At 43.3% G+C, this 22925-nt stretch overlaps 1 protein-coding gene across 1 annotated transcript in view; it reads right to left on the reverse strand.

Moving 5' to 3' along the window:
- Positions 1-1371: 1371 nt before the first annotated feature.
- Spats2 (spermatogenesis associated serine rich 2) overlaps positions 1372-22925 on the reverse strand; it is a 78398-nt gene continuing 56844 nt past the window's right edge. The window contains exons 9-13 of the mRNA XM_050132434.1: positions 14893-14951; positions 9538-9647; positions 7227-7329; positions 4475-4683; positions 1372-2565 (exon numbers count right to left, since the gene is read on the reverse strand). Of these exons, the coding sequence (XP_049988391.1) occupies positions 2254-2565; positions 4475-4683; positions 7227-7329; positions 9538-9647; positions 14893-14951 (793 nt within the window). The 3' untranslated portion in view covers positions 1372-2253. The remainder of the gene's footprint in view (positions 2566-4474; positions 4684-7226; positions 7330-9537; positions 9648-14892; positions 14952-22925) is intronic.

Consider the following 22925-nt stretch of genomic DNA (forward strand, 5'->3'; position numbering starts at 1 on the left):
AGAAAGAAAGAAAGAAAGAAAGAAAGAAAGAAAGGAAGGAAGGAAGGAAGGAAGACCAAAGCAGAGCAATCCCTGGGTCTCACTGGGTGGCGGTCCTAGCCTAACAGCTCCAGGCCAGTGAGAGACCCTTTTTCAAAACAATAAGGTGAGGGCTGGGGATTGCAAAGATGACTCAGAAGTCAAGAGTGCTTGCTGATCTTTTCCCCGTTTTCCAGACAGGGTTTCTCTGTGTTACAGTGCTGCCTGTCCTGGAACTCGCTCTGTAGACCAGGCTGGCCTCGAACTCACAGAGATCCGCCGGCCTCTGCCTCCCAGTGCTGGGATTAAAGGCGTGCGCTTCTAATTTAAAAACAAGGGCTGGAGAGATGGCTCAGCAGTTTAGAGCACTGGGTTCCAGAGAACTTGAGTTCAACTCCCAGCAACCACATGGTGGCTCACAACTATCTGGTGCCCTCTTCAGGTGTGCAGGCATAAATGCAGGCAGAACACTGTATACATAATAAATAATCTTTTCTTAAATTTATTTTTATTTTATGTGCATTGGTGTGCATGTATGTCTGTGTGAGGGTGTCCGATCTTGGAGTTACAGACAGTTGTGAGCTGCCACGTGGGTGCTGGGAATTGAACTCAGGTCCTCCAGGAGAACAGCCAGCTCTCCCAACTGCTGAGCCATCTCTCCAGCCCCAATAAATAAATCTTAAAACAAAAACAAAAAGGTAGAAGCCCAAACAGATAATATGATCTCTTTTCATGAAAAATAAAACAGAATTAGGGAAGGAAGCTCTCTTGGCCCTCCGGGGTCATGTTAGTCTCTGGGTTCCTGGAAAGTATAAAGCAGTTTAATCAGAAAAGGAGGCTTTCTCCGGAGCCCCAGTGGACATGGCAGTCAGTCCCTTGGAAAATGACTTCCATGGTACTTGTGGCTGCTATTTTCCTGACTACAAGTCAATCTCATTCTTGTATCTCCCTCTCCTTCCTCCTCCTTCTTCACTCTCTCCCTTTCTAGCCATTCTGAACTCTTGGCAGCTCAGTTCCACTGAGAGCCAGGGGAGGCCTGAGGCAGCAGAATTCCCGGCTAGGGAGAAAACTTGCTGGAGGAAGGACAGTGGGGCGGGAGGTGCCACCTGCTACACGCACGAGCTCAGTTATATAGTTCCATTCACTCCTCCTGTCAAGGCACGGGGAAGAGCAGCTCATCCGCTAAGTCCGCATTTGCTCATCCTGGCTTGCACATTTTAACCTGGCTCTAAAACCAGGCGACATCAAACCAATGACTTGGGAATCAGATACCTTAGCTGAAGCACAGAACAAGCTGTCCAAGTGACTTCTACCCGCTAGGCCCAAAGAGAAAGAGATACTGAAGTCACTTGCTGCTGTGAAACATGGAACATTGATGCAGTTGCTTTTATTTATTCACCTATAAAGATGACCGCAACGATTGTGCTGAGTAACCCTCAGATTAACACTAATTATATTACTAGAGATGGGTTCCTAACCAGATCAGGGAAGGGCGAGAACAACAAAAATCTCCAAAACACTGAAACAAAGAAAAAACTTTTTTTTTTTCCTTTTAAAAACTTAAAATGCTACTTCCCCATAGACTTCTTTAAACTGGGTTGCAGCCTGAGGTAAGAGGAAACAAGGCTTTGGGCATTTTGAAGAAACTGAAGGTTAAGGTCAGTGCCAAGCATGGGACTGAAACCCTGATTTGAGCGTCTGATCTCAGGCACATTCCAAAGAGAGGCAGGTTCCCAAATGATTCCTAGTGTTCGCACCTCTTCACACATTAACGCTGAGTTCCCTTTTCTGGCTGATTGGCTACTGTATGAAGTCCCCTCACTGCTGCCCCCCTTTAACCGACACTGAGTGGGAACCTGGCAGACCTGTGGCGTCTGCTCCAAATGGAAAGGTGACAGACTAGCACCGTCACCCTTCCTCTAAGACAGCCTCTGCGGGCAGCTGGAAGACAGGCGCACTGGGCGAAAGGCTGCTTACCATTGGGAAAACCAACCATAGCTGTCCTCATTCCTGGTGAAAATGACCAACCGGGTCAGTCCATATCACTAGGAAAGGCCAAGGAAAAAAGGCTTTCTCTCAAAAAATAACAAGAGGAGAAAGCAAATAATATTTAGTATGGCCCAATGTGATATGCATAAATTTCTTTTTGTTATTATATCTAAGTATACATTTCCTAAAGCCCAGTTACTAGATTGAACTGAATGGGAAGAAGAGAGAAGCCAACTGGAATTTCCCTCAAGAGTTCACAGCTTCAGCCTGAGAGGTCCTCGGTTTGCGCTGTGGAAGCCCCTTTCTGAATGAAGGCTTGGGTGGGCTAGGCGTCATGCTGGCTCCAACTCCATTGGTCCCTGAAGAATAAGCCAGGCTCCATTCACTAGCATTTCCTGAGGCCTGAGGTGGAGTACTCTGGTAGCGGGACCCAGATGAATACCACGAGTTGTTTCTGTAGCGACTCGCACTGTCATGCCGCCCTTGGCTTGTGGGGTCAGTGGTCTTCTGGATTTGTGGTCTGTAGCTTTGGCCTCCTCGCCGGTTTCCTGGAAATACCTACAGATAAAAAAGCACAATGTTCACGGTGCTCTGTCATTATGATGCCTGATTTGTTGCACTGTTTTAAAAGCGTAATCAATCATGACTGGGATTCCTACCAGCCAATCCAACTTATTCACTCCTTCGGAATACACCTTCCACGATTCTCCCTGCCTCTCGTACTTAGGTCTTCCCTACTGAGGAGTCCCATCTCGTTAAGACATGCACAGGAAGGAAATAAACACAGAAGAGTCACAAGCTCTGAATCAGACACATAGATCCCATGCCTCCTGTAAAGACACGAGCACGTGTGTAGTATTTTGAATGCAATTGTCCCCATTATGCTTATAGGGAGTGACACTATTAGGAGGTGTGACTTCAATGGAGTAGGTGTGGCCTTGTTGGAGGAAGTATGTCACTGTGGAGGCAGGCTTTGAGGTCTCATATGCTCAAGCAACGCCCAGTGCCTCAGACCATTTCTTGTTGCCTTGTGGGTTGAGGGGTGTAAAACTCGCAGCTCCTTCTTCAGCACCACGTCTGTCTACACATCCATGATGATAATGAACTGAACCTCTGAAACTGTAAGCAAGCCACCCCAATGAAACGTTTTTCCTTTATAAGAGCTGCCATGTGAGGCTGGAGAGATGGCTCAGAGGTTATGGCTGCTCTTCCACAGCTCCTGAATTCAATTCCCAGCAACCACATGGTGGCTCACAACCATCTCTAATGAGATCTGGTGCCCTCTTCTGGCCTGCAGGGATACATGCAGACAGAACACTGTATATATAATAAATAAAATAAATCTAAAAAAAGTTGCCATGGTCTCTTCACAGCAATAGAAACTCTAAGACAGAAGTTGGTACCAGGGACCAGGATATTTGTGTGATAGGCCTGACCATGCTTTTGTTTGAAGGAATATGGACCATGAGACTGTGGATTAGAAAAGCAGTCAAGTCAGGCAATGGTGGCACACGCCTTTAATCCCAGCACTTGGGAGGGAAAAGCAGGTGGATCTCTGTGAGTTTGAGCCAGCCTGGTCTACAGAGCAAGTTCCAGGACAGCCAGGGCTACACAGAGAAACCTTGTCTTAAAAAAAAGATCAAATAAACAAAAAAAAGCAGTTGAATGCTTTAAGTGCTGCTCAATGGACCACTCCTGTAGGAGCACGGAGGGTTTGGACTGTGGGGCCTGGGTCCAGAGGTGTCAGAGGGGAAGAATTTAGTACGTTACCTAGAGACAGTCTTACGATATTTTGGTGAAGAAGGTGGATGCTTTTTGCCCTTGTCCAAAGAGGCTGCCTGAGGCTAAAGTGAAGAGTTTGGGACTAATTCTGTGGCCAGAGGAAACCGTAACTAAGATACACGCAGCATAAGAAAAGTAAGCAGAGGAAGTCTGCTTTGCTGTGTCCTACAAGCCATGGACCAACCAGGAGCCGTGAAAGTCAGCATGCCTTTCACGTCACAGCCCAGGAAGCTAGTCCTAGGACTGCCTTTTTTACCTTCAAACCAAGGAAACGAGACCATGGGTTACTCTGCCGCTTTCTAGAGTTTGCTCCAACCCTACGAGGTTCACTTGTTCTGCCCTGATCTACTCTTACTGGGCTCCTGAGTCCTGAGGCTTTCAGCTGCATGGTGGTGAACTTGACACTTGAACTACTTGTCTACCCACTTGAGATGGGTGCACAACTCCCAGTGTGACTAATTATCAGACAACACAACCTACAACAGACTGCCAACAAATCTAAGTCAGCTGCTGGGGCAACAGGAAGTCTCAATTGGCTGGTGGTGTGGAATACTGTCTCAGATGATTTCCCCGGAACTAATGGATGGATGGGAACAGAGAGGAAGGTAACACAATGAGCTATCAGCACTGAAACACAACAACTGGGGGTCATTTCCCGATGCACTCAGTGTGAAAGCTGTATTACCTCCCGATGAGCCTGGCTGGGTCCGTCACTGGAGCCTGTCATGGCTGCTGAAGTCTCTCCTGGGGCACAGTGTCTCTTGTTAGCACCTGGAAGGCTGGGAGCACAGGGGGAAGAGGAAGCAGCAGACCCATCACCCGGGCCGTTCAAGGACACAGATACCACAGAGCTGCATCGAGATCTGGTCGAATAGCTGTTCTTTGGATGGGACACTGAAACAGGAACATGAGGAATATGCTGTGGTCATATGATGCATTTCACGGTGAGCAATTTAAGGAAAAGAACATTTGAGGGCTGGCGTGCTGGCGCAGTGCATAAAAGCACGTGCTGCACAAGCCTGAGCAGCGGTTTGATGCCTAGAGCCCATGGAGCGGTGGGCAGAGAGAAACTACTTCACAAAGTTGACTTTCATGTCTTCCCATTAACAATAAACGCGTTTTCGGACTGTCCATGGGACAGTCATAGGGAAATCTACAAAATGGCAAACCTACTGCCCTGTGAAGGATTCCAAGACAGGAGGACAGCCTCAGACCAAACCACACCAGCCTCCACTGATGCCTCTCGGCATCTCCTCTACCTAAACTCCTGGCTGTACTTCCAGCAGTCTGGGAACAACAGGACAGGCCTATGTTTTGTTTCCTATGCAAGTGGGCCCTGCAGAACAGATGGAAGGAAGGAAGGAAGGAAGGAAGGAAGGGAGGGAGGGAGGGAGGGAGGGAGGGAGGGAGGGAGGGAGGAAGGGAGTAAGGAAGGAAGGAAGGAAGGAGTAAACAATCAAAATCTCTGCTAAAGCCTTTTTTTAATTGAATGATGTAAGGTAAAGATAATCAAGATCAGTTAAATAAATAGATCTTGTCTTTACAACAAACACACATCTCACTGCATTTCTTACTACAAAATGACCCCAAATTCAATAACCCATATAACTGAAAAATACTATTTTCAATTCAAATGTTCTCAGATATCACCGTTTGAAGCAATCCCCGGATGTCTTCTTGGTTCTAAGCCTGAGCTATGATGGGGCCAGCATGTCATTGTTTTGTTCTGTAGAGCTAGAGAGTAGACCCACAGTCCTTGACACAGAGTAGGCAAGTGCTCCCAGCCCCCATCCCGTACTGACAAGAAGAAAAAGGGGAGTAAGCTCAGAAGCCTGATCTTTATGAGACAGGGTTTCTCCATGTAACTTTGGAGCCAGTCCTGGAACTCACTCTGTAGACCAGGCTGGCCTCAAATTCACAGAGATTCACCTGCCTCTGTGGTGTGGGACAACTGTCTATATTCTGTCAATTATGTTTTAAATAAATACTGATTGGCCAGTAGCCAGGAAGGAACTATAGGTGGGACAACCAGACAGGAAGTAGAGGCAGGTCAATGAGAATAGGAGAATTCTGGGAAGAGGGAAGCTCTCTCTTGGCAGTCCTGCCCAGACACTGAAGGAGGAAGATGTGACCTGCCCCACTGAAAAAGGTACCAAGCAAGCCATGTGGCTAACATATACTAGAATAATGGGTTAATATAAGTTATAAGAATTGGGGGCTGGAGAGATGGATCAGTGGTTAAGAGCATTGCCTGCTCTTCCAAAGGTCCTGAGTTCAATTCCCAGCAACCACATGGTGGCTCACAACCATCTGTAATGAGGTCTGGTGCCCTCTTCTTGCCTGCAGGCATACATGTATACAGGTTATTGTATACATAATAAATAAATATTTAAAAAAAAGAGTTAATAAGAAGCCTGAACTAATGGGTCAATTAGTTTATAACTAATGTAGACTCTCTGTGTGATTTTCTTTGAGACTAAGCGGCTGCAAGAACCGGGCAGGACAGAAAGCTCAGCCAACACCTCTGCCTCCCAAGTGCTGGGATTAAAGGCATAGGCCACCACCGCCTGGCACCTGATCTATTACTACAAACTCTGATTTTGGGGCCCTGTTTTTATTTTGTGTGTCAGTGTTTAGTTTGAATGTATGTATGTGCACCATATGCATGTCTAGTGCCCATGAAGGTCAAAGGAAGACACTGAATCCCTTGGAACAGGAGTTAAGGATGGTTGTGTATTATTCCATGGGTACCAGGAACCGAACCCAGGTCCTTTATAAGAGCAACAAGTAATCTTAACTAGAGTCGTCTCCCCAGCCCCAGAGAGATTCATTTTATTATTTATGTTTGTGTATATGTGTCTGTATGTGTGCAAATGCCTACAGAGCCAGAGTTACTGGGGCTAGAGATATGGGTGGCTATGAGGCATCCTATGTGCGTTCTAGGAATTAAACTCTGGTCCTTTGGAAGGGCAGTGGTCCTTTCAACCCCCGAGCTATCTTTCCAGCTCCAGCTTGTTCCCATTTTTATGCTATTATTTAAAGGCCTAGTATGTGCCTAGCAAGGCAGGAATTATCACTGTTTGAAGAGTAAAATGATGTTCAGGATGTCAATGCTGGAGAAGGATTCAACCTGGTCTGAGTTCTGAGACCCTGCTCTTCACACTCTCATACAGCTCCCGACTCAGAGAAGGAAGACTTCTGGGTGCTGGGGAAGCGATCTACAGCCCCTGGAAGTTTAAGGCCAGTCTGAGCTCCAAAGAACAAAATGTATTCCATACTTCAGGACTGTCAAATACTAGACTAGTCTCTAGAGTTCAAAGTACCTGCAGCCCCGGACTCTTATGTATCCCGGTGATTTGAGGAGTGCGCAGTGGAAGGTCAGCCAGCACACATGCCCACCAGAGGACAGTCTCTTTAGCATTCTAGAGTCCTCTCACCTTGTCCAAATGAATCGATACTCTGTTTCAGAGTCTCCACATCACAGGTGAACCGGGCCACCCTTCCCAGGTCTTCATCGTACTTCCGCTCACTGACAAAGTGCTGGAGAAAAGAGAGAAAAGCTTCCAGGTAAGAAACATTGTACAAAGAACCTAAAGCACACACAAGTGAACGGAATCACATTCAATCTTCTCAGTTTTACTGCTTTAAAGTTTGCTGTGCCCATTACATTAGCAACAGTGAGTACTCAGACGGTCACTCATTTTCAGGAGCCCGGCTAAGCCTGACAGCTCCATGACATGTTAGAAAAGGCCGACACCGCTGGTATAACCCGAAGGCAAGGTAAGGAAGAAAAAAGAATTGATGGCAAAGGATCGTCTTCCTCCAAGCTATTCTTCACAGTTCCACTTTGCACAGAAGCAGAGGCAGCCAATGTAATCGTAAGCTCCAATTCTGCTTAAGTAGACGCTGTTCTCCTTTGGTAGGATCCACCTTCAGAAAAGGCACTGCGTCTCCTTTAAAACAGGGTTTCAGAGTCTTTGAAAGAGAAGCGATTTCTTGAGATAGAAAGTCATTCATGTGGAAAGGCAACTCTGCAAACGAGACATTTACGCTGCAAGTGATTTAATCCTTTTAAAAGCGGACTGAGCTGAGAAGTAACAGCCCCCTGGGTCAAAGGCTGACTACACTACGGGAACTGTGGGGCGAGGAGTCAGTCAGGAAAGAAGCAGTTCTGGGGATCTGTTAAACAAACAATGTCACCCCCCACCACACACACACACCAGATGAGTAGAGGAAAAAGAAAAGTCAAGAGCTCTGAGAGAATTTGTAACTGAACTCCTTACTGGGGGTAGTGTACTCCCACTTCAAATGCACCAGAATTCTTGGAATGCATCCAGAAACACCAACAGAGAAAGAGAAAAATTGCCCTTGAGACGACATCCTAAAAATTCTGAGTGCACTGCAGCTTAGGGAAGTGTATAGACCTCCTGTAATGGCGCTTCCAGATACAGAGGATCTGTCTGATATTAATTCTGAAACAAATTTTAGGGTTTGTTGAGCCAAAGACATAATAGAGATGACAGAAGTACAATGATCTGGAAATAAGACATTTAAATTGCACAGCACCCACTCCAGTACATCAGAAACGCGGAAAGAAACAGATCCTTAGTCAGCCTGCAGAAATATTTCTAGAAACCTTTCAGCCTCGTAGGAAGAGGAACAGATGAAGCCTATGGGAGCCAGAATTCTCATCTAATTACGAAGGGATTTCTGGTTTCTCCTAGACAGCTGAATGAGACTGACTGGCATCAGTGTGAGGGAAATGTTCTCCACAATCCCGTAATGTGTTATTAGTTAATAGGAAATAGGAATTTTAAACTTACATTTTTTGGCTTTTTTACCACAATCAATTCTCAGGGGCAGGAGTGAGGGATAAGAGACACTCAACAGGTTTGTACGAGCGCTGGTTCAAATGGTGCCCAGAGGCCCTCGGTCACCTTACACCTGTGTCTGTGCTTTCTCCAGGCCGGTGTCGGCTCCACAGGAATCATTCCTCTCAAAGAAGTCAATAAAGTTCATGTGTTCATAGAGCAGAGGCGAAAGCTTAGGAGTAGAAAAGGTCACCCCCCACTCCTTGCTTGAAAAGCTTTCTGTTCATAAACAGTGATTCAGAACACGGTGTCCATGGGTATCTACAAATAACCCAACCTCTCTCAGGGTCACACATTTAGTCTCAGAAATACAATTTTAAAAATTTATTTTTACTTTATGTGCAACGAATACTTGCTTGCACATATGCATGTGCACTGCATGTGTGCCTGGCGCCCAGGGAGGCCAGAAAGAGCACTGGAGCTCCTGGAGCTGGAGTCACAGAGAGCTGTGAGCAGCCATGGAGTGTGGGGAACTGAACCCGGGTCCACCCGGATTTAAGGATTACAGAATTGAAGCAGGCTACTCAAGTATGAGAATCAGATATGGGGTGGGGAGAGCAGAAAGACTTCTGAGAGCCCACTGCAGAAGGCCGAGCAGCCTGACCGCTGTGGTAGAAATGGAGATGAAAGACAAGCTCACTCTGAGGTTCAGCACTAAGTCAAGGGCTGGCAGGGCTCCCTGACAGATTAAATTCGAGGGTGAACAAGTTTCCCAAGATTTCCTGCCTAGACAACTGGAGAGACGACAGAACCATGTAAAGAAAAACAAAGTCTGGAAAGAGGCCACGCTTGGAAGGGAAGTTCATGGTTTAGTGTCCTCTGTACAGCCATGACTTCTAGAGAGTCAGTGCAAGGCAGAAAGGAGAAGGAAGTTCACCTTGATATCAGCCCTGAGTTCAACCAGCTGCTCCTCTGACATCCGTACAGCCACGTCCGTCATCTTCTTCAGAACTTCTGCTTTCTTCTGCCGGCTGAGCAAAATTTCCACTGTGGAAGAAAAAGAAGCATGAAGTCTATATGCTGAGGCTAAATGAGACACGGAATGGGAGCGCACGCCTTGAGAGTGCATCAAGACAGCCAAGGGCCTAGCTGCCCCCTCATCCCGACAGTGAACATACCAAAGGTCTAGTTTCTGGCTTAGGAGTCTCTGAAGGCAGTTAAAATACAAACACTGATGAATAACAAAGACTTATAAATCACTTGCCATTTCTCTCTCCTCTTCCTACCTCATTTTTTTTCTCAAGAAGCATATAAATTAAGACAGAAATATACATATAAAACATTTGACACAAATTCCATGTAGAACCAGCGGGTACAGAATTCTCTCTACTTCTGACTTTGCTGTCCCTACTCAGAGCCACTAGCAGCTTTTTTGTTTTTTGTTTTTTTTTTTTTTTTTGTTTTTTGGAGACAGGGTTTCTCTGTGGCTTTGGAGCCTGCCCTGGAACTCTAGCTCTTGTAGACCAGGCTGGCCTCTGCCTCCCAAGTGCTGGGATTACAGGTGTGCGCCACCACTGAGCAGCTCTCACTAGCTTCTTATGTATACTCCAAATGCTGTCTATGTATGGACAGCACAGACCTCTCCCTCCCTCATGTGGTGTCTGTAAAATAGTCTTCTCTTTATCAGAGCCGGTCATCTAATCTACAGATATACCCCAATACTGAGCACATCTACTAATGATGGATATTCAAGGCCTTACACTCTTTTTATAAAAGCACCTGTTCCCATGGCTATGGTAAATAACAGACCAAAACAAAAAAGGTAGGGAATCACTATTCCTCCCTAGCACTTGTTTTGTTTTGTTTTGTGACAGCATCCAGGCTTGTCTGGAACTCACTATGCAGACCAAGATGGCATGGTAGTCCTCCACCACAAGTCTATAAGCACTGAGACTCTACACATAAGCCCTCACGCCCTGCTCTGTCCTTCAAGGTTATATCATTGGGTTTTTTTCTTTTCTTTTTAAATTTACTCATTTTGCCAGGCGGTGGTGGAACACGCCTTTAATCCCAGCACTCAGGAGGTAGGGGCAGGCGGAGCTCTGTACCAGTACAGGTTCCAAAGCTACAGAGAAACATTGTCTCAAAAAAAAAAAAAAAACCCAAAAACAAACAAACAAATAAATAAACAAATTTACTTATTTTTTATTTTATGTGCACTGGCGTTTTGCCTGCATGTATGTGTGAACATGTTGGGTTCCCTAGAACTGGAATTACAGACAATTGTGAGCTGTCATATGGGTGTTGGGAATTGAACCCAGGTCCTCTGGAAGAGCAGCCAGTGCTTTTAGCCACTGAGCCATCTCTCCAGTCCCTGGTCATTGTTTTTCTAAGTCCAACATTTACTTTCATTCATTCTTTCAGTCTAGATTTGTTTGTATGCATGAGTGTTTGCCCACATGTATGTATGTGGACCACATGTGTGCCTAGTGCCTATGGAGATCATATTCCCCCTGGACCTAGAGTTAAGTCAGCTGTGAGCATCATGTGGATGCTGAGAATTGAGCCTTGGTTTCTGTCAAGATCAAGAGCTCCTAAGTGCTGAGCCAGTTCTCCAGCCCAACACTTGACTTTTTTTTTTTTAAAGATTTATTTATTTATTATATATACTGTATTCTGCACCAGATCTCATTACAGATGGTTGTGAGCCACCATGTGGTTGCTGGGAATTGAACTCAGGACTTTCGGAAGAACAGGCAGTGCTCCTAACCTCTGAGCCATCTCTCCAGCCCCCAACACTTGACTTTCTTAAGAGCTACAAAAGATCTATTGACTTAGCTCCCAAGATAAAACCCACCTGCCGTTCACATCAACCTCAGTTCTCAGCCTCCAACACTCTGGGATTTTAATGCAAAATTATAGATTTCAAGGTAGACAAATATATTTAGTAATAATTTCAATTTTTTATTTAGTTTTATATGTGGGAGTATGTTGCCTGCATGTATGCCTGTACACCACATGCATGCAATGCCTGAAGAAGTCAAAAAGGGGCATGGGACCCTTTGGAACCAAAGTTACAGGTGACTGACAGACACCATACATGTCAGTGTTGGGAACTGAACCCAGGTCCTCTCCAAACCCTCAATAAAGACTTCTACAACACATCACAAGACTTGGAAAACCAAATTAGGGTTGGAAAAATGGCTCAGTGTTTGAGTCTCATCACCCACACGATGGCTCTCAACTCTGTAACTCTAGTTCCAGGACTGATGCCCTCCTCTGGCCTCCCTGCACACATGTCATGGTACACACACACACACACACACACACACACACACACACACACACACACACCACATACAGGTTGGTATCTGAGTTTGAGGCTAGTCTACTTTACATATAGAGATGCAGGCCAGCTAGGACTACACAGTGAGAACCTGTCTCAAACAAACAAAGAACAAGAAAATAATTTTATTTTGAGGGGGCTGGAGGGATGGCTCATCAGTTATGAGCACTGACTGCTCTTCCAGATGACTCAGGTTCAACTTCTAGTACCCACACACAGCTCACAACTGCCTGTAACTCCAAGACCTGACACTCTCACACAGACATACATGCAGGCAAAACACCAGTGCACAGAAAATAAAAATAAATCATAAAAAATTATTTTGAGGAAAAAAAAGAAAATCAAATATGATACTGGACAAGTCATATTTTTCCCATACAAGTTTCTTCACTTATTAAATAAGAAGATTAAACAAAATAAGAAAACCTACCTACTTCAAAGTATTGGAACAAAGGATATATATGAGTATGTATAAAGAAATTCTGAACTGTGAAATAGTATAAATAAAGTATTCAATAAACTAAAACATGCTTTTTTGACAGTACTGGTAACACAATTATTACATCATATCCCTGAGAACCAGCAATTTCAGAGAGAACAAAGATAAAGACATAAAACTGATGAAGTTAGGTAAATTTTTGTAGCTTTTAATTTGATAAATGGTTTAAACTGGGTGATGGGACTCCCTTCACCTCTCTATTGAAATTTTCTATAGATGATTTGTGTATCCATAGTCACATGTGTGAACACACGTGGAGAACTTGGGTATCTCCCTCAATTTAAGGGTCTCTTGCTAGCCTGAAGCCCATGTTTTGGCTCAAGTGTCCAGGACAGTAAGTCCTTGAGATCTCCTTGTCTCTGTACCCAGCTCTGAGGTCACAGACTCAGGCTACCACACTCAGCTGTCCTGTGGGTGCCAAAATTTGAACTCAGGGCCTCCTGCTTGAGTAGCGAGCACTTCCTTTACCCCAGGTTCATCTTTCCAGTCATGCTCCGCTCTGTTGTCTGAGACAGGGTCTCTCGCTGGGATCTAAGCCTTACCAACTGGCTAGACTGGCTGGCCAAAAAGTTCCAGGTAATCTATTTCTTCTTCTCCAGAGCTAGGGTTACAGGTGTGCGCCACCACACCCAGCTTTTAAGGTGGGCACTGGGGATGCTAATGCAAGAACTTTATTGACTAAGCCATCTTCCTAGCTCCCTCAGACAGACAGACAGACAGACAGACACACACACACACACACACACACACACACGCACGCACGCACGCACGCACGCACACACGCACGCACGCACACAAGCGCATGCGTATGAATGTTTTGCTTCAGGCTGGCGAGATGGCTCAACAGTTAAGAGCACTGCTGCTCTTCCAGAGGTCCTGAGTTCCCAGCAGTCACACGGAGGCTCAAGACCACCTATAGTGCATTCTGATGTCCTCTGAATAAAGGTGTACATGCAGATAGAGCACTCATACATAAAGTAGATAAATAAATAAATCTTAAAAAGGTTTGTCTGTTCACCCTGTGCATGCCTGGTGCCCATGGAGGTCAGAAGAGGGCATCAGATCACTTGGAACTGGAGCTTACAGGCAGTTTTTAGCTACTATGTGGGTGCTGGGAATAGAGCTCAGGTCTCCCACAAGAGCAGCCAGTGTTCTTAACTGCTAACCCATGCTCTCACCCTTAAATGATTTATTTTTAAAAAGTACCTTCTCCTCTAAAGTAAGTGCCTTTTCACTAGTGTTAGTTTATCTGAACCTTTATCTTGTGAAAGAATCAAAGAAGAAGAATAGGCTACAGATGTGAAATTTATACTATTTAGTGCATATGCAATCTTATTTCTGAGAAACAGGAGATAGAATGCCTGCTTCATTCTCAACACTTCCCTTAAAATGGACCGAACTAAATTCTGCTCAGTATATTCAAGGTGTCTCTTCTATGGCTGTGTTCACAGGCACAATGATAACCTAATAAAGTAATTCTATTCTTACTAGTTTGAGGGTAGCTTAAAAGAAACAACCTTCCTCAATAAGATGGCATTCAATGCATGAAGACAACCACCACCAGACCAACGAGATGGCTCAAAGGGGGAAGCACCTGCCATGCAAGCCTGACAGCCTGAATCCCATCCATAAATCCCAGGGCGGAAGGAAAGGACCAATTCCGTAAAGTCGTCTCCTGGCCTCCACACCTATGCTGCACACCTGCACTCAGAACCACAACCAGGTTTCTGGTTCCTCCATCAAACGCCACACAAATTATCCAAGCTAGACTTCATTCCCCCAGAGTCTACTTTAATAAGCATCCGTGGATGTTGAATTCTCGGCTCACCACCCTTCCCCAACTCCCTGATTACAGACACTGAATAAGGATCATCCTAAAATGGAAAAATAAAAGAAATTCTGTGACAGCAAATGACAAGAACATACACTCAACTGTAGGAGGCATGGTGAAGCATCCTCTGATTAGCCTAATATTTTAGCCTTATCAAAATAAACAAAACCCAGTGGAACCGCTTAATCACTAGAAAGAAAAGCATAACAGGAAAGCCCAGGCACCTGCAGGGCGCTTTATTTCCTAAGGGCGATGCTATGGCAGCAACACCGTGATACAATAATTTGAGACTAAATTCTACATTGAGAATGCTAAAAATTTGGGGAAAAATGTAAAAGACTCTTATGAAGAATTAAAAGCAGAGTATAATTGCTCAAGACTGACTAACTGAATTCATAAACTTGTTTGTTTTACTGATAGTATTTAATACATGAACATTAAACTCTGACTGAGAGGCAGCTGCCTACTCTTTGCATTAGTAATAGTTTTTTCCAAGTTACTATGTAGACCAGGCTGGCCTCAAACTCACTGTCTCTGCCTTCCAAGTGCTAGGATTAAAGGTGTGCACCACGCCCCTGGCTCAGGAATAGCTTTAGTTAACTATCAGTCATCTTACTTGCTTCAGCTTTCACTTTGTCCATTTCTGCAAGCAACGCCACTTCTCGGTCCATTAAACTAGGGGGAAATGACAAAGAAAAAGGGGTTAGATAAGAAACTCAAATACCAAAATAGTATATAATTAACAATGGAGAAAAACTAAATTTGTTCACTAAAAACATATGGTTAAGAAACAATGAATGGACACATGAAAGTCTAGTATTGTATTCACAACAAAGAATATTTAAAGATCCTCAAGAAAATAATAGACCCATGGGGCTAGAGAGATGGTTCAGCGGTAACCCACATGGCAGCTCACAACTGTCTGCAACTCTAAGATCCGACACCCTCACACAGACATACATGCTGGCAAGACACCAATGCACATAAAATAACAACAAAATAATAGTAATAATAAAATGAACCCACTCCCTTTTGTTCTATGTTCTAGCAGCAATTCAAACTACTAGAAATCCAGGTTAGAACCAGCAGATGGCAGTAGCAAGCCACAAAAATTTTTTAGTTATGCTAATGTAAGAATTTATGGAAATTATTTATTTCCACAATTTCTATATTTTGATTTATCTCTTCATAAAAAAATATGGTCTCACTTTGTATCCCTAGCTGACCTGGAACTGTATGTAGACCAGGCTAGCCTTGAGCTTACAGAGATTCACTTGCCTCAGCCTCTCAAATGCTGGGATTAAGGTGAGCACTGAGCTGGGCTTAAACAATTTGAAAGTTGTTTTTAATTTTACCAGGTAGTATCGCTTTCTGCGAGAGTCATAGAAAGTTGTCCAAGATTAGGATCTACGTATTCAACATGTATTATTGCAGCAAGATCAATGGCACTACAATCCCTAGGGTACAGAATAGTCCAAGCTGGTTTCTGATACAAAACTTAGCAGTAATTAGAAAAGATGGAATTAAAAGATTCTTACAGATTTTTCCCTTCCTCCAGGTTGGGGACCAGACCAAGGGCCTTGTATAAGTGGTGCAGTGCGCACTCTGCTTCTGGTTTCCTTTCCTCCTCTGCAGACTGGAGATGGAACACGGCCTTGTGTGCTAGGCTAGCATTCTGCGATTGGAGCTATTCTTCCAGCTCTTGTTTTTGTAAAAAACACTCTCACTGACCCTGAACTCGTTATTCTTCTGCTCAAGCATCCCAAATACTGGGATTATAGGTGTGTGTTACTATTCCTGAAATTACTAATCCTCAATTTAGTTATTTATTCTTTATTACATATTTATTTATATGTGTACGTAGACGTTGGAATCAGGAGTTCACTCTCTTTTGTCACCATGTGGGTCCGAGCTAGAACTCAGTGTGTCAGGCACGGCGGCAGGCACCTTCACTCTGAGCCATTCCATCAATTTGAGATTTCTCTTTAATAAAGTACGGCAGCCAGGCAATCCGGCACCCGGAGGCAGAAGCAGGCAGATCCCTTAGTTCAAGGCCAGCCTGGCCTACAGAGTGAGTTCCAGGACAGCCAGGGCTATACAGAGAAACCCTGTTTTAAACAGCCCCTCCCCGCAGAAGTATACAGCTCTAATGTTAGTAGAAATCTTACTCTTTCTGTTGTAAAGGCAATCACAGACACATACACGGCCATTCAATTTATCTCACTATTCAATTACGTTAGCACAGTTAACACAGAGACTACACTTGTGAGAAATACATAATGTACAGAGCAGGACTGTTTCCTCAAGGAACAAATCCTTCACAGAAAACTGTCAGAGAAGGCCAGTCTGATGATTATCCATGTTAATAAACAGACTTGTAACTAAAAAAAAAAAAAAACCTGGGTGGCAAATTAATCCAACAACCCCAGACTGAGGAGAAAAAGACAACGATCCTGAGGTGGCCACTCTCTGCTGGAAACACTTCCCACTTGGGCAGTTTGCTTAAGAACCCCAGCCGCCTCTGGAATACCCAAAAGGCACAACCAGGCCAGGAACACCAGTCTGGTGCTGCCAGTTCGTCTTACGATGCACACACTGTGCCCACTAGATGACAAATTCTTTGTGTTTGACAAAACTTATAAAATATTTATTAAAGACTTCAAAAAACAAGCGTTTCACATCTCATGGTCCTCACTGAGAAAAGAAGAGCTGTGTAGAATGTTTCCAGCAAAACCAGTTCTACAATGGCACGGTACCAGACCGTTCTTGTGGGAATATGAGGGGGAAAAGTGATTGACATTCTTTCCACTGTAACAACCAATGGTGTTCACTGGTTTCTTGACTGATTCACTGGTCACAAAAAAATTCATAGCACACTGACTAGCAATGCAATGTTATGGAAATACCAGTTACATTCTAAGAGACTATAACTTTTGCTGGACTTCACAGCCAGATTAATAATACACCTTTGGGTTACTTAGACTTTAGACTGAGAGCTTGCTATGTACCTAGACTGTTTGTTTAACCTGCCTTTAGAACAGCGTGACACCCAACTTACTTGCCTTGGATTTCCCAGTCGTCAGCTTTTACAAGTGGAGCTAACGTGTCACTGTAATCCTGAACTACTCACTCTTTCATGCACCCAACCTAGAGTAATGCATGTGCACCACTGCTGAGAGCAGCAAGTGGAGTGGTTGAAGCAATCTTATAAAATGAATATCCACCGCTGAACGCATTCACGGATAATGTTGAACTTAACTACTTGATTATAAACAAATGATATTTGCAATATTGTCTGTCATTTGGGTGAGCAAAAAAAATTTCTCTATAAAGTACTCCTCATTTCTTCTTATGTAATATTTTCTGTGCTGTTTAACTGAAGAGAGCAAAGCCACATTTAGAAACAGACATACATATACACATTTGTTGTAAGAAGGCTTCTTGGTCGTTCTGGCCACTCAGCAGTTCAGACCCGAAATAATCACACAGAAACTATGTTATTTGAATCACTGCTTGGCCAATAGCTTAAACATATTGCTAGCTAGCTCTTACATCTAGAATTAACCCATTTCCATTATTTTATATTTTACTACGAGGCTCATGGCCTACTGGCAATGTTCCACCTGGCAGCTCGCACACCTTTCCCCTCTGGTGGCTACATGGCATCTCCCAACTCTGCCTTCTTTCTCTCAGCATTCAGTTTAGTTTTCCCCACCTACCTGTACCCTGTGCAGGCCCAAGACAGCTTCTTTATTAACCAATGGTATTCACAGCATACAGAGGGGAATACCACATCAGGCTTTTTAAGAGAGGGCTCGTGTTATTAGTTGCATGAATTAAACATTAGTGAATCCTACTAATTGGTGTCACATTAAGGAAAGAGATCAAAACACTTGCCCTTGGTGTCACTTAATAAAGAGTGAGCCCTAGGATAAAATGAGAAAAGAAAAAAGAAAAAAAAATAAAGAGTGAGAGATGGATCCCTGGTTCTTGGAGAAGACCCAGGTTTGATTTCCAGTGCCCTCACATCTGGCTCACATCTGCCTCTAATTCCTGTTCAGAGGATCTGATGACCTCTTCTGACCTCCACAAGCATCAGGCATGATGTGGCAAACAGACACACATATAAGGAAAACCATTCAAGTAATAAAAGTATAAAAAAAAAAGAATGTGTGACGTGGGATTCCCCTCTGTATGCTGTGATTACCATTCATGAGTAAAGAAACCACTTTGGACCTATAGCTAGGCAGAATTTAGCCAGAATGTCAGGAGTCTGGGCAGCCAGGGAACGAACAAGTGGCTTCCCACAACAGATTGGCGCTCCAATGTGTGCTAGCTAAATCCATATAAAACCTGATAGGGCTTTGAAAGGAACTGAAGAAACTAAAAAGCAAAGTTTCAAAATGGCAGCTTCCTGGGCTGTGCTGCTAGCAGGAACTCTGGCTCTTTCAGGATGTTCTCCACTGAGCATTACAGACCACAAATGGGGTCTGTAGCAGAGTGCTACAACTTGCTTAGTGGCAACACAGACCTGTTGTGGCCCGACCCTGGATCTGGCTCTCAGAGGCAGAAAACATGCTTCCATCATGTTGGACTGGGCGGAGAAAACAGGCAGGGCCGTGTTGGCCCTAGCCACGTCCACTTAATATAAAAAAAGGATGCTTCTGGTCAGAAAATAATGACAGATACTCATGCAATAAAGACCAATCCAGATGGAAAAGACCTCTAAATGGGTTACAGTGTTGGATAAATGTACATAGATAGGCTTGGGAGAAAAAAAATAGTTGTAAAAAAAGTAAATGGTTTAAAAAAATAAAACAAAGTCTTTAAAGAGACAGATTAAACTTGAAGAAAAAGTAATAGGAATAAAGAAAAATAAGACAAATAGAGATGGAAAATACACAGTCTAGATTATGTATATTGTGGGTTTTTTTTTAAATAATTTTTTGACTGTGAAGAACTAAGTACAGAGAGACATTTCATTGTATGGGCTGCTAAACTAAGCCAACATATATATTTTAAAGGTATCGTAACTTCAAAATTTGGGTCTAAGGATTTGTTTCTTTGGAAAAGAGGTTTCCAGAGGATGAGAACCTATGGAATCCTTCCAGACTAACATGGTTTGATGGACTAAAACCCCCCCCTCCCAAAAGGTCGCTGTGAACCCCCCTCCAAATTACTTTGCCCAACAAAAAGCAGGAAGCAGTTTGGAGAGAACTACACCCAAATTCCCTAAATGATTGTTTATATATGCTTGTTTACATTTAAAGGGAGATATGATATAAAGATGGATACTTTACATTGGAATGGATTTTGGTTTCTTGATACAAATTTAAGGTCAATTTTGTTATATTTCTGTTCTTGATTAAGGTATTGTGTTTATGCAGCTCATTTAAAATGTAATATATAGGGCTGGAGAGATGGATCAGTGGTTAAGAACACTGGCCGTTCTTCCAGAGGTCCTGAGTTCAATTCCCAGCAACCACATGGTGGCTCACAACCATTTGTAATGAGATCTGGTGCCCTCCTCTGGTGTGCAGGCATACATGGAGGCAGAATGTTGTATACAAAATAAATAAATAAATCAAAAAAATGAAATGTAATGTATAATTAAGAAACATAGGTTAATAGATGATCATCTATAATAGTCAAGTATGTAGTCATGTTAGTTAGATTTTCTAGATATATATAGTTCAGTTACATAGGTATTCTTCAAATCTTTCAGAGACCTTCAGAATACGGCATTTAAAATATTTTAAGAACTTAGGACTTTGCATGACTGTGAGACACATCTTCTCCTGGCAGCACCAATAATTTCAAAAGGAAGATGGGCACCGAAAAGGCTCCTTATGGAGTTTGGGCAAGAAATCACTCTTGCCTGGACTGCTTGATGTTATGCTGTATGAACTGGACATGCAGTACCCACAGAAAAATGACTGATCAAGCTGCCTAAAGAAGGTGAGATGGTCCTTCAGGGTTCCTGCTTCATAAAAGAACAAAACAAAAAGAGTCTGCTAGATATTCTGCAAGACACAGAAGAAAGTGACTGACAAACTGACAATATAGGTGGAACTGTCTTTGAAATTTCCTGCTTCATCGGAAAGTCTGCTGGATTATTAGGGGTCTGAAGGCTGAAGATGGATGCCCCAATGGTACAGAAGAACTTTGGGTGACTGTCCAGGGAGAGAGATGTCTCTGTCAATTCTAGAGTTGGAAGTAGCTTACAATGCACTTCCTGTTTTCTTAGGTAAGATTATATCTTCTGGAGTCTTTGATAAAATTGAAGAATAGAAGGCTATAATTATAGTTTTCCTTAGTTATGATAAAAAAGTAGATATAAATATTGTAACTGTAATTCTTGCTTGATACCTGATTTTGTTATATGTAATTTTACTATATTAAAGTTAAAACCTTTCTTTTTATTTAGACAGAAAAGGGGAGGTGATGTGGGATTCCCCTCTGTATGCTGTGAATACCATTGGTTAATAAAGAAGCTATCTTGGGCCTGCACAGGGCAAAATAGAGGTAGGTGGAGAAAACCAAACTGAATGCTGAAAGAAGGCAGAGTCAGGAGATGCCATGTAGCCGCCGGAGGGAAAGGTGCGAGCTGCCAGCTGGAACCTTGCCAGTAGGCCATGAGCCTCATGGTAAATATAAAATAGAAATGGGTTAATTCTAGATGTAAGAGCTATCTAGCAATACACCTAAGCTATTGGACAAGTAGTGATTCAAATAATATAGTTTTTAATGTAATTATTTCAGTAGTCTGGGTAGCCAGGAAACAAACAAATTGCCTCCAATAACAAAAGTCCTTTTACATTTCCATACCAAAGACCAATAAAAACTTAGTAAGGACTTGTCTTGAAAGTCTGAAGACCTGCTGTAGTAATAAGAGTGGCGGGGCTGCGTCCCCAGCACCCCGGCCGCCTGCTAGCTTATGCCCCGAAATAACAAAACACAAACTGTATTCATTTAAACACTGCTTAGCCCATTTCTATCTAGCCTCTTCTAGGCTAACTCTCGCACCTGGACTAGCCCATTTCTAATAATTGTTTGTAAGCACCCCAAGGTGCGCTTACCAGGAAGATTCTAGCCTACGTCCATCCTGGGTCGGAGCTGCCTGGGAGAGCAGAGCCTGGCGTCTCTGCTCCAGAGAGCAGAGCTGTCGAGTCTGAGCTCACTTCCTCTTCCTCCCAGCATCCTATTCTGTTTACTCCTCCCACCTATGTTTTAACCTATCAGGGCCAAGGAGTTTCTTTATTGCTTAACCAATGACCTTCCTCCATCAACCTGCATTCAATCCAGGTAAAAATTCTGGGCATGGTGACATATACTTGTAACTCCAGGCTGGGGAGGGAAGCACTAGTAGACGCTTGTTGGCTAATCTAGCTTAATTATTGAGCTCTATGCCAGTGAGAAATCCTGCCTCAAAAAGAGGGGGAATAAAGCTGGATGAGGTGGCATACACCTTTAATCTAATCCTAGTACCATGGAGGCAGAGGCAAGCAGATTTCTATAAGTTCAAGGCCAGCGTGGTCTACAGAGCAAGTACCAGGCTAGCCAAGATTACATATCAAGACCCTATCCCAAAAACAAAACAAAACAACCCCCCAAATCAAAACATACAGACATACAAAAGGAAGTGTGTGACAGCTGGAAAGATCACTCACAGGATAAGAGCACTGGTTCCTTTCCTGAGGATCCAGGTTCAATTCCCAGTACCCACATGATGGCTCATAACTGTTCCAGGGGATCCAATGCCCTCTTCTGATCTTCACATGCAACAGACACACATGTGGGCAAAACATCCATACACATAAAATAAATCTAAAAAAATTTTAAAAGAGATAAACGGGATTCCTGAGGATGAATCTTGAGTTTGCTCCCTGGCTTCCACAGGTTTGTGCACACATGCACTCCCCCCACCACAAACATATAAATGCATTTAAAGGCTAATGAAAAGTAGCAATTACTTCTGTTTGTCATGTTGCCATGGTAACATCTACTGAAATATCTTGGCGATGGTTCACAGTACATGGGAATGGAAAACAAAGCTTGATGGAGCATAATCAATATTTGTAACTTTCCATTCAAGATTTTACAATGCTTTAAAATATGAAAATAAACATTAAAATTAGTAACACCTCTTATTAAAAGTTCCCAACATGATGGCTTTATGGTTGTAAAGAGTGTGCTTTTCTTAGATCATTCATTTTAAGGAAAGAACTCAGGGCAGAGTGTTATGACATCTGGATTTCCAATAGTCATCCCAACACATACACACAGCCAACACAGACCACCGTTAAACACTCCTCCCAACACATACATAGAGCCAATACAGACCACTGTTTTATCTTTTTAAATTTTCTGTACTTTTGAAAGTTTTCATCGGCAGAAAGTTGGAGGCTGTGTTTACTATGACATGAAGTTAAATCAGAACGTCAGAAAGGTTAGGTATCAAATAATAGAAGAGGCTCTTTTCTTTACAATTAAAAACAATAATTTTTTTTGTAATTCAACTTCCTAAAACAGAAACTTAACTAGAGTTTCCTATTTGTTGCTGAGATAAACAGTGGTCCCGGCATGTCATGGTGCCCATGGTGTGAAGTACTAGTTCTTAGATATCATAGATGTATTTGCTATCAGAAT

The sequence above is a fragment of the Alexandromys fortis genome, unplaced genomic scaffold (assembly GCF_014885135.2).
Source record: "Alexandromys fortis isolate MF-2015 unplaced genomic scaffold, M_Fortis_MF-2015_v1.1 scaffold_423, whole genome shotgun sequence".
Lineage (NCBI taxonomy): Eukaryota > Metazoa > Chordata > Mammalia > Rodentia > Cricetidae > Alexandromys > Alexandromys fortis.